General features: G+C 36.3%; 1 protein-coding gene across 24 annotated transcripts in view; it reads left to right on the plus strand.

The window, feature by feature from the left end:
- The first annotated feature begins 1,654 nt into the window (after positions 1 to 1,654).
- Positions 1,655 to 12,433, plus strand: part of camk2b1 (calcium/calmodulin-dependent protein kinase (CaM kinase) II beta 1) — a 64,202-nt gene continuing 53,423 nt past the window's right edge. For all 24 annotated transcript variants that reach the window (XM_084413030.1, XM_084413025.1, XM_084413032.1 and 21 more), the window contains exons 1-4: positions 1,655 to 1,973; positions 5,530 to 5,624; positions 11,837 to 11,896; positions 12,018 to 12,072. In XM_084413030.1, the coding sequence (XP_084269156.1) occupies positions 1,912 to 1,973; positions 5,530 to 5,624; positions 11,837 to 11,896; positions 12,018 to 12,072 (272 nt within the window). In that variant the 5' untranslated portion in view covers positions 1,655 to 1,911. The remainder of the gene's footprint in view (positions 1,974 to 5,529; positions 5,625 to 11,836; positions 11,897 to 12,017; positions 12,073 to 12,433) is intronic.

Consider the following 12,433-nt stretch of genomic DNA (forward strand, 5'->3'; position numbering starts at 1 on the left):
TAATAAAAACAGTTTCCTAATAGAACGAGTAGAATTGAAGGCACAAGATGATGGCTTTGTGTATTGCATTTACATGTGAAAGGTCAGAGGAAGCCAACAAAAAGCATGTCAGTCAACACCCATTCAAAATAATAGCCTACGCGGAAAAAGCATTTACATTTATATAGATTGCATGTAAAAGACAGCATTTAATCCGACCTATCATGCACATAAAATTAATAATAATATTACATTTTATTTGTATAGTGCCTTACATAGTGAAGCTCAAAGTGCTTCACAAATTACTACAGAATAAATAAAACACAAATAAAACAATAATATACAGTATACGTATATATTTCGAAACGCTAAATAGGCCTACATTTGCATGTATTTAATATTTTATTTTCGTCTATCTTCGGTGCCTTATTTGAGTCAGTGTTTCTTTTTCTTTACAGGACACTATCACGATTGCGTAAGAGCTCATCGAAATACAAATAGCCCCCCTCATGGTTTGTCCCTATTTGGAGTTACAATAACAGTAAACCAGCAGCGCGCCCACGCACGCCATTTCTGCTGTCCGCCGACAGGTGGCGAGAGTGAGTCAGCTGTCAGCGCGCTCTCGCGGTCTATTTTGAAGGCAGGCGATTGGAGCACAGCGCGGGGGTGAGGACGCCCGCTGTCCAATAGAATATGTCTGCAGCCTGCAAGACTTCAAGTTACGCCCACTTCAAGGCACGCCCCTTCAATTTACGCCCCCTTTCAAGTTACGCCCCCTTCAAGTTGCTCACTGTATTTTTCGACTTGAAGCAGCGCTAGACCGGTCGGTGTATGATATCAAAGTACCGCGAGAGCAATTAGAGCGAACAGACAGTTCTGTATGCTTTTGAATCGCTCTCGCACGAGTTTAACATAAACTGAACATACTAGAGTTGATTAAACCGACTCTTAGCTGTTCAAGAACAGAAATGCTTGTTTTGGTATCCAGTAAAGCAAGCTGCAATCTGCATTAGTGCCAGGGTACTGATAATGTATTGCAATGTATTGTTTTCTTTCTTCTTCTTTTTTATTTTGTATAAAATAAATAATTTTAAACATCTTATTGTATGCCTGATTTGCTGATGATTAAATCTTTTGACTGATATCAACAGCACTAATGAACAGCTAAATGCACCGCTGACAAACAAATCTTATGATACCTTTGAGACAAATGAACAACAAGCACACCCATAACAAAATCTTTTAATTGAAAGGCAACACAATGAGGGTTAAAGTACAAAATGAGGAATCGTCACTCAAAAGCACCACAGCTGCACAAAAAATAAATAGGAAACAGTCGTAAACTGGTATAGAAAACAATACATTAGGCGACATCTATGCATTTACATCTATTAGGTGACATCTTAGCCATGCATTTACATTTTAATAATGGAAAGTGAGTGACCACTCCAGCAGGGCGATCTACTACAGTGTTGTGCTGCCGGCATCTGTGGGACACTCAGAGACACAGATTGACGAGCTCAAAGTTCCAAACGCTTTGCTCTGCTCTTGCTGCAGTGTAAAAAGCGGCAATATGACTTATACACTTCGATTTACACGGTTATCTCGGGAAAATATTCTTACCGTTGTCTCTAAACGAGCTGGCATCTTGCCTACAACATCTCGTTTTGAGTTTGACATATCGTGTGGTTCTGTGTGATTTAGACAACTTCAAGTTACGCCCACTTCCTGCCCCTCTCTTGCAGTCCGCAGACAGACCCATCTCCCGCTGTCAGCATACACGCTACCCTACACACCATTAACCTGTCATTTCAAGACATATCAGGCTTTTTTTTGAGCGCAATATCGAGGTGAATATCCCGGACGCTCCAGCTCGCCTAATCTAGGACATTTTTAATTCTTAAAGCGTGTCCGAGTCCGTGACGGGAAGACATGGCCACGACTACATGTACGCGCTTCACGGATGAATATCAGCTGTACGAGGAGCTGGGCAAGTGAGTATCACGCGGTCAAAGATTGTGCATGTGTGGAAGTGTCCTGCACGAAGATTGCATGGTGATATTTTTGAGGCTGGGAGAGCAAACCGACAGCAGACTCGAGGCGTGGTGGTGCCCCGATAAACGTGCTGTCAGAGGGAGGAGATAGATACAAGCAAGTCCTGCCAAGATCCGCGGACCTGACCACCACTCAGACCCTTTAATATGAGTTCAAAACAAGAAATGTTGATTAAGTTAGTGCAGTAGCCGCACAAGCTGATTTTTCATGTTCAAATGTAAAAGTAAAAATGCACGTAGCCTACATTATGTCTGTTTGCGCTGGGTTGTATTTGACATGTCTAAGTTACTTAATTAACATGATGTTTTATCTGTACTATATGCTGTGAACTAATCGTTGCTTCTCAAGGAATCGGTTGAGTCGGTTCAGAAAACCAGTCAACTATTTTGTTCACGAATCTGATTGAATCCGAGACGTTCTCAAAGTAACTCGAATATCGGCAATTCGAGTGAACCATCACTTTACATCATTAACTGGCTAGCAAAAATATCAACAAATAAAACATTCTGGAAATATTTTTACGACTTGGCTGTATGTTTACCAATACATGCAGAAGCAGATTCGAAAGTGACATTTTATTCAAGCATTTTTAGCCAAGATGACTAATTAAAGGAATAGCTCACCCTAAAGTGAAGAGACATGAGCGCTTTATATGATGAATAGACTGAATTTAGGCTTTTATTCACATATAAACATTTATAATCACACACATCAGTTATGGCAAACACTGTTTGCTTGACATGTGAGAGCCAATGAGGTTCATTCTCGCATTGAGAAGCTTCCACAAGAACCAATGAAGTTTGTTCTCGCGCGTCAAGCATGTTTTGTTGAGCTTCTGTTTATGTTCTGATCAATGTTTATATGTGAATACAAGCCTAAATTAAAACTATTCATCATATAAAGCGATCGAGTCTCTAAAGATAATTTGGGCTAAACCGCTCAATTCATACGGATTAGTTTTAGAATCTCTTTATGAACTTTTTGAAGCGTCAGCTGTCTAGGTATCAAAAACATTTGTGTTCCAAAGATGAACGAAAGTGAGGGTGACTAATTAATGACAGAATTTACATTTTTGGGTGAACTATCCCTTTAAATTCGAATTTTAAGATTGTATACTGAAAATTCAAATTATATTTTGTTTTGTTTTTAAATTGCTTTTATGAGCTATGTTATGAGGTCAATGGTCATGGGCTGCATCAAACTAACAACTAAATAGATTAATGTAATACCGTTATTCATAAAACATTTAAATAGAAGAACATACTAAAGACCAATATGTGGTAAGATATGTCTTTGTTGAAATGTTTTTGCACATGTAATAAATTAATCCACTTTGGAATTTCAAAGAACCGGTTTAAAATAACGATTCTATCTGGCCTAAGAAAAAGAAAAAGACTTTCCATCACTACTATGATGGTCTCTTTCAGATCCACATATTATTATTTATGACTAAATGGCGTCAAAATAGGCCGGTTTAGCAAGAGACGCATATTGTTTATGTGCAGAAATAGTTGCTTTAATCTGAGTTTGGACAGCGGGTGCTTTATGTGTGTGTAAGAGCACAACAGCCCAGTTTTGACCATCTCTTTAGTTTAAACTACCCGTTTGTCGACTTTTGAATTTCACAGTTTCAGATATGGGATTGAATTTAGAGGTAATGTAAATCCCCTCTGGGAATCGGTATTGCATGAACAATGAGTGAATGGTGAGACAAGAAGAAAAAAGGAACGTATGAGACGTAGTGATGCTTTCACAGATCTGAAGGGGCAGGAGCATTTGATGAGGGTCTTGTCACCCCTCAGGCCTGAAGTTTAGCAGAAAACAAATTGCAATTTTCTGCTCAAACCAGCGGAAATATGCAGATCGTTGAACATGATCTCTGACAGCACATTGTAGTACAGAATCGCTTGTGACCTGTGTGTTTGCCTCTCTTTTTTTACCCAGTAGCTCCAGTCATCCCAGTAATGCAGTAATCCCCCCCCACCAAAAAAACCCCACACAAACACACATACAGCCCTTATAAATCACTAAGGGCTTGAACTGGCCTGACAAAAACAGGTTCCATTGAAGAGCACTTTAATGATAACTGTGGCATGTTAAATTCTGCCTAGAGACGACCCCTGACATGATTGGCACTGGTTTTGAAATTTAAAAAAGAAAAGATATCTGATGACTTAAGTATTTTTTTTTATGCCACCGATGCATTATTCACGCAAAGACCAGAGAGATATTGAGAAAATAAAGTAAGGGTCAATACTGTGATTATTCAATTCCAAAGGCTGCTATTGAATTAAATATGTGCTCCACGTTTCAGAGCACTGTGTTCGTTTACATGTGAACAGCTCATGATCCGGTGTTTTCAAGACAAGTAAACATTAAATGCTGCTCCACACAAACTCATCTCTGTAAGCGCTGTTTGTTTGGGTCACTAAACGTGTATTTGGGAACGCATCATGCACCAACCAACCATCTGAGGTTTTCCACCAAAATAAAAAAATTTATGGTTTAACACTTGAAAAGAAATATTAAGTGTTAGTACTGTTAGTTAGTTAATTACTGTTAGTTACTATTAGTATTTTTCTTAAATACTAGATTTAAGTTTACAGTGAAATATAAGTTTCATTAATATTTTTAATTAATATTATTAATTTAATACTTTTTTAATTTGTAATAATAATAATAATAATAAAATTATTATTATTACTGACTGAAAATATTAAACAAAATAAGAAATATTACTATTGTAATATAAATATTAAAAATGTATTATTTATTATTATAAGTAGTAGTGGTATTATTATTGTTGTTGTTCTTGTCGTCATTATTGTTATTTAAAATTGCAATCACAATTTTTTTTTGAAAAATTGCAATTCGATTTTGTTCCCCAAATCATTCAGACCTACTATTTGTATTTCATCACGACCCATGTATGATAAACATTGCCATAATAGCATAAGTTGAGTGTGATGACATGCACACCTCAGCTACATCACATCAGTTTGCGTTATTGCGTAAATGTAGATGTTTTTTTAAGGCCCGGACTTTTTTCTCACCGTTATGATTTTCTGACTCTGCATAAGTTGTGAGAACTTATCAAGACAAACCTACTGTACTATATTTTATTCATAGAACACAAACCCAGGCGAGTATATTTTATTAATACAGGCTGCCAGAATTAGCTCTCGTTTTAGTGACGTCAGCCTTCAAAAGAGTTCGACAGTGTGATGTAAGGACATTTATGATAAATAAATAATCTGCTGTGTTTAACATGGAGGGCCATTATTTGACTCTCTTTGCTTCTGTTTAATCCCTCCTGAAAGGGTAAAAACAAACACCAAACAAGCTGCCAGGGTTTGAGGCGGTCTTTGATGTTTTGCCTTTTAATTTTTATACAGCAGAAACTTCACTGTCAACACGTAGCATTATTACAGCAGTTCTGCTATTGTACTGTCAGAACCTTATACTTAAATTCTCAATTATGTTTTTTTCCCCCAGGGGAGCTTTTTCAGTGGTGCGACGATGTGTGAAGTTGAGCACAGGCCAAGAATATGCCGCCAAAATCATCAACACCAAAAAACTCTCCGCGAGAGGTGAGTCGATCCCTACAAATTTTCTGAAACATATTGAATGTTTTTCTTAACAGATGGGTATGATGGCGGAATGCAACACATGGGTTTTAATTTTAGGAACAATTTTACAACTAATATATAGTGTGGATAGGGTTGCAAAGGGGCGGAATATTTCCACTAATTTTTCAGAAACTTTCCATGGGAAGATAAGGGGAATTTTGGAAATATTCCAAGTTGGAAACTTAATGGGAATTATGGGAATTTACGAGAATTAATTGGAAATTTGGGATAATTTATACAAACTGTATCAGATACAAATATATATATATATATATATATATGTATATATTATATTGTGACTATATATATATCTATATATATATGAAAGTTTTTTGCAACCCTAAGTGTGAACATGTAAAACATGGTAATTTAAAGTCACAATATAATGGAAGTAGCAAAATGTCATTGTGACAAACATCCAAGAGAAACAGATTATCGAAAAAGAAAAAATTGGTTCCATCCATCAATTTCTATCCTTGACATTTTGCTTAAAAGTACGAGATATATTTGGAATAAAAAAATGTGCGAGAATGAATTGTTCACAATATGATTATTGAGATACATTTAGAAAATAGATGATGTATTTCCAATTGTAATGCCTACTTGTGGCAGCACCATATCAAAGACCATAGAATAACACTTAAGCATCTTAAAGGGACTTTGACCATATGCAGTGATGACATTATTTTGTAGTAACATGGGGCCTCATTCACCAAACGTTCTTACGAAGAAATGTGTTCTTAAACCCCACTTACACACTTGACTCTGACATTCACTAATGTTTTCTTTTCTTGGATTTGTTCTTAGCCAAGAACAAAATCTACGCACACTCAAGACCACTCTTACGCACATTTGAGTGATGACAGTTTGCTCCAAATAATTGGTTACTGCATTTTATTTAATTCTACAGTCGTTTACAATGATAGTATTTTACTGTACTGTATTTCTGATCATTTGGTAAATGATCATAAGTATGCAAAGAAACACTAACACTGCAATTTACATCAGCAATTAAGCTGATTAAATCAAATATTATGCCTCGTTTGGCATTAACCTGTTGCAGTAGAATTTCTATTTCAGAATTATTTAAGTTCTTTTTTCGTTTGGTGATCGGTGGACCACCACCGTCTGTGCACTTTTGGACATTCTCCAACTTTTCTTGCACACAGCCCTGAAGTGTCATGTCCTTATATGGGAATTTGCGGGGCGTTTTCTTATGCTAATTAGGAACAACTGGCACGCGCTTTCAATTACGAAGACGTGGGATTCAGCAATCCTAAGAACACAGGTGCAAACAATTCTGTTGTTTAAGAACATGGCGTGAATCCGACGTAGACTTTTCTATGGAAGTTTATTAAGTACAAAGTTAAGAAAATTCTTAGCAAGATATTGGTGAATGAGACCCATGGTACTTTGATATGATATACACTATTGTACTGAATAATTCATATTTGAATGTACTGCAGTATTGACATAAGCATATTTCGAAAGATATCATGCTACCATGTCCAAAAAACCTGGTCAGTACCAAATTGTAAACGCTCAGAAATACAATCCTAGTACATTCAACGGACATTTAAAATTCTACAGCATGCTGATAACTATATTTAAATTAAATCTCCTTCCATGGTTACTGTCATTGCCAAAGGTATATTCAAACACCATGTCAATGAGAGAGAAACTACACCAGTGAGATGACAGAAAGAGATTCAGTTTTTACGACATCCCGCCTTTGACTGAGGGGTGTAAATCTTTTTACGCCCTTCTGTCCTCCCTTCTGAAACTTGAAGCCAGCAGTTGCTTTGCCAAAGTGTCATCCTCATCGTGTCCTCCATTGGCTGTGTGGTCATTGTGGTGAGAATGTGTAATGTGGAGAACAAGCACTTGACATGTATTTGATTCCACAGACGCTGAAAACCATTTTAAAATAGGCCCAACAACCTTCTAAATACAGCTCGTGTGGAGAAACACATTGCTGTCTGATTGTGTGGTTAGAGGAAATCACATCAAGGTTGGGAATGTAGAATTGATTTTTTTATTTATTTGATTTTTTTGAAGGAAAGACATCTTGGTTAATATGGTTTAGGATTAGTATTTGAAGTGTGTTATCTTTCTTGATGTTAACACTTAAAAAACATCATAAAACCAGGTCATATTTTACCACAAAATCATAAAAATAATAAACAACAAACCTAATTTTGTGTGTGTGTGTGTGTGTGTGTGTGTGTGTGTGTGTGTATTTTTATATACACTAACTTTAAAAAGTTTGGGGTTGGTAAGATTTTAGTCTCACCAATTGAATTTATTTGGTCAAAAATACAGTAAAATTGTGAAATATTATTCTAATTTAAAATCACTGTTTTAATTCTATTCTAATATATTGATTTGGTGTGCTTTTCTTATTATTTCTTCTTATTTTCAATGTTGACAGGTCAACCTAGCCCTTTTCTTTTATTGTAGATTTGTGTTATTGTAGCATATTGCCACAAAAAGCAAGTAAAGGATGATAAATGTTCACAGTGTTCGATTTGACATGTATTTGACAAAAGATGGCGCTGCGGTGGGTCATGTAGATTAGGAGCGACTGTCTTTAGGCTGAGAGTTAATCTGAGGAGAGAGAAACAATATGATCCGTCAAGGGGGTTAGAAGGAGGATGGGCATGAGAGAGGAAATGTGACCTAGATATACAGAAAGAGAATGAGTGGGAGAGAGAGTGAAGGAATCATCATGAATGACTTGGAGAGAAAGACACATAAAGAGAGGGCTGACAGTGAAGGCACCTTTGGCACTTGGCAGCTGTGTGTGTATGTGTGTGCGCGTGCATAAGAGAGGGAGAGAACAAGCATAGTTACATGCCTGGAGCACGAGACTCTCATCTGATCCAGAGAGATGGTCATGACCCTTGCAAAATGCACAAATATGTTCATGAGATGTGATTTGAAGTAAGACCCATTGCGTTATAATAACGGTCTAGTCGTCCAGCGACGAACTAGCCTATTAGTTTATCTAGATTTTTCGAAAGTAGTTTTTGTATTTTTAGCATGTCGTTCTTTACTTGTACATTTTACGCACTTTGCACTGTACAATTGTCTCTAAGTTAGACGCAATAGTAGCGTTTTTAAATTCTTTCCCTTTAAAGTATCACAGCTATATCCACACACATTCAGATGGCCGTAATCGTGTAAATCATGTTGCAATCATGTTGTTTTTTGAGACTATTGTCAATAGCATTAAGGAACACATCTTTTGTAGACGTGAGAAACATGTCAAATCAAGCTTCCTTAAAGTCTCAATGTTGCGGCAGATCTTTTGTGACGTACACCCGAGTGAAACGAATTGTCGAAAAGTAAAAAAATGTAGGGCGGTGACTTGGTTCAATCCGTCAGTTGTTGATTGGATGGAGGCAGATCAATTGTTCACAGTAAGATCAATAACATGCATTTAGAAAATAGATGAATTTCCATTTCATGCCAACTTTGAGACAAATTTCTTTGACTACATTTTGAAAATATCTAGTTTTGCACATACATAAACCGCCAAACCACCAAAATGTTTAACTAGCAAGACATTACTTTCACCTTGAAGTATAGATACTTGGTCTCAGAAATGAAGTGTGTAGTGATGTGAAGTTTTTATTTAAATTTGATACAGACCATTTTAGTTGGAGGGAACTCATTAGCTAGAGCGGATCTCCGTAGCTGGGTTGACAGTGTTTGGTGCTTGCTGGCGTTCTAGTGTTGCGACAGCTTCATGAGTATGTGTATAACTCCGAGTATGCCCAGCAGCTGAGCTTAAGGTCAACGCACATCAGCGACAGACAAAGGGGGTGGGATTCCAGACCCGGCTAATAGCCAATATAGTAGCCCATCTCTGTGATAGGGGTTAGTATGAGTAGGACGAGGCAGTGCCAAGCCATTAAATCATAAAATATGGCAAGGCTGAGAATAGGGACAATAAAATATTGAACAGTATATAAAGGTGGAACGTGATCAAATGGAAAATAAAACTTCTAGGTTAATTGGCTCTTCATATGAAACTCAACTGTGTGACCTCGAGTGTCAGTTGGAATGAATGTCAGATAAAGGTTAGATGACAATTTTTGTTTATACATCATACAGTGGCCTCCGCAATTTTTTTTATATTTTGACAATTAAGGTGCACTTAAAAACGGATGAATGTTTTTGCATTACATAACAAAGGATCAATCCAAGTGTCATTTATCTTAAAGATGGCACAGGCAAATTTTTCATTTTTCATTTATTTATTTATTTTTAGCAGAATAGATTGATATTTGTATCTACATAATATGTGAATGTGTGTATAATAGATATTTGTGGTTGTCAAATGGAGAAGTCACCAGAAAAATGTTTCAATAAAATGAAATTAGTTCTGGGAAAAGCCATTTATTTGCCACTTGGTTTGATATTTCGTGCAATCTTGCAATGACATCCATAAGACACAATTCATAATTGTCCAGATAATGTTTGGGACCACCGTATATCCAACCTAGATTTTCTGAACTATTATATATTATATTAAATGTATATTTTTAAATTAAGTGGTATTAAAATTAAACATATTTTAAAAATGTATACGTTAATATGATTGTTTATTATAGTATTTGAATGGTTAAATAGTGGAATTTTTCATGTAGTGCTCATGACTATATCCTTACTGGTTGAATTATGTTGTGAATTCAAAACTTTCACTTTTTGCAAACCTTAATGCCCAGCGTTGCAATTTTGCAAGGTTCCAAATTATCCCACCAGTTAGTGTTGCACAATATACAGATACTAGACATTTAACATTTAACGATTTAAATTGTTGATGTCTCCTTCAGCCATGTCTGTCATTAGGGAAAGCTGATTTTTAATTACATGTGTTGCTGTTGGGTTAAATTTCACTGATGCGTCTTGAGGCATTTTATGCTGCTATCATTTTGGTGAGACATTAGATGGCCTTTTAAAGCATGAATCATACACTTAAGACATACGTTTTACATTGCCCTTATCCATCTGGGGCTTGATGGAGTTTTAGTGCTGTTTCTGTTGATTTCTCAAGCATGGAGCATTTATTCCCCTTTTTCAGTAGCACATCATCATCATTAGCGTCCTCATTATTGTAACCATTATCCTAGGCAGTGCGTTCTGTGTCCAGATGGGCCAGTTGAGCGCTCTTCAATAACTAGGGCTTATATCGAGAGGTTTGTAGATTTACATATAGATATGTCACATAGATATAGACGCATAGATGGTTGAGCTCCTCAGGCTTAGGTGACTGATCAGGAGAAATATAGATTAGATATTAGTTCAGGGCTTTCACATTCACTGTCTGAACCTTAAATGTAATCTGGACATTCTGAAGTAAAACATTGTGTTGAGTTTCTATCTAGCCAATCTCATTACTGGGCCGCACTTATCTTTTTATCAAGACTGCATGAGATCTGGGACATTGATTTAGCCCAACCGTGACAAGCTTATTGTTTGTGACTGCTGCCAGCTCTCATGTTTTTGCGCCAAATGCTCAACACCCGACACAGGAAATAATAATGTTGTAATTAAAAAAACATGATGGCATATCAGGGATGTGATGATGTCATTTCCAATGGAAACATGGCCTGTAACTATATTCTATATCTATGGAGCTATGACCACTGTGACAGTTTTGAAGTTTTGTTTATTTTGAACATGGTTTTATTCAAATGATTCCCAATATTTCCCAGTATGTGAATTGCTCTTGGGTAAGGATGCACTGTATATTGGTACCATGTCAATTATGGACTATGTAGTAGTTTTTATTATTGTATTAGTCAGTATTGGATATGTTTTGACAGATATTGTGCATTTATTGATTTTTGCTTATTTTTATATTTAGGTTAGATTTGACAGATCTCAAAATAAATATCTGTTTAAAACTAAATAAAAAAATGTAAAAGTGAATTTAGGAATTTATTTATTTTATTTTTTACACAAAATAAAATTGTCTTTTTTATATTTTAGTATATGCAGCTATGACATAGAAATAAGAATAAAATAAGGCTTATCAGTATCTTCCAGCATTTCACTATTAGTGCATCCTTACTGGGCTGTTTCTTTACAGCTAATATCACACTGTTCAGTGTTTTATCATTTCTGCTCAACACTTCCTGTGTGCTTTTGTCTTTGACCCTCAGACCATCAGAAGCTCGAACGAGAAGCTCGAATCTGTCGCCTGCTGAAACACTCCAATATCGGTGAGCTTTTTACCCTCACCAGTTATAATAAAAAAAAAAGTATATTATATAGGTGGATGTTGTGTGATTTATTTCCCTACAGCCACATAAACCTCATTTCCTTTCTCTTCTTCTGTTTTAGTTCGTCTGCATGACAGTATATCAGAGGAGGGCTTCCACTACCTACTGTTTGATTTGTAAGTGTCAGTATACTTCCTGTCAGAAAATTCCTCCGTTTCCCGTCATCAAATGAGCTTTGACGTGAGGAACAGCGCATCTTAAAATGAGTCATCCCTCATATGCTATGTGCCTCTGAAGCCTTTTATTCTGTTAAAAGGATAATTCACGCAAAAATAAAAAATACTGTCATCATCTGCTCACGCTCACGACACTGTATGAATGCAAAAGGAGTACTTATGCCTTTAAGTCACGTTGGAACGTTGGATCGTATTTATGAGATGAGCACACATGCACCCCACAAATTGTTATTGATCATAGGAAGCTGTTAAAATTGGCAAACACATTCATTTTATGACCAGAATTGCTTGAATGTACATT

This window comes from Rutilus rutilus (genome assembly GCF_951802725.1).
Source record: "Rutilus rutilus genome assembly, chromosome: 7".
Lineage (NCBI taxonomy): Eukaryota > Metazoa > Chordata > Actinopteri > Cypriniformes > Leuciscidae > Rutilus > Rutilus rutilus.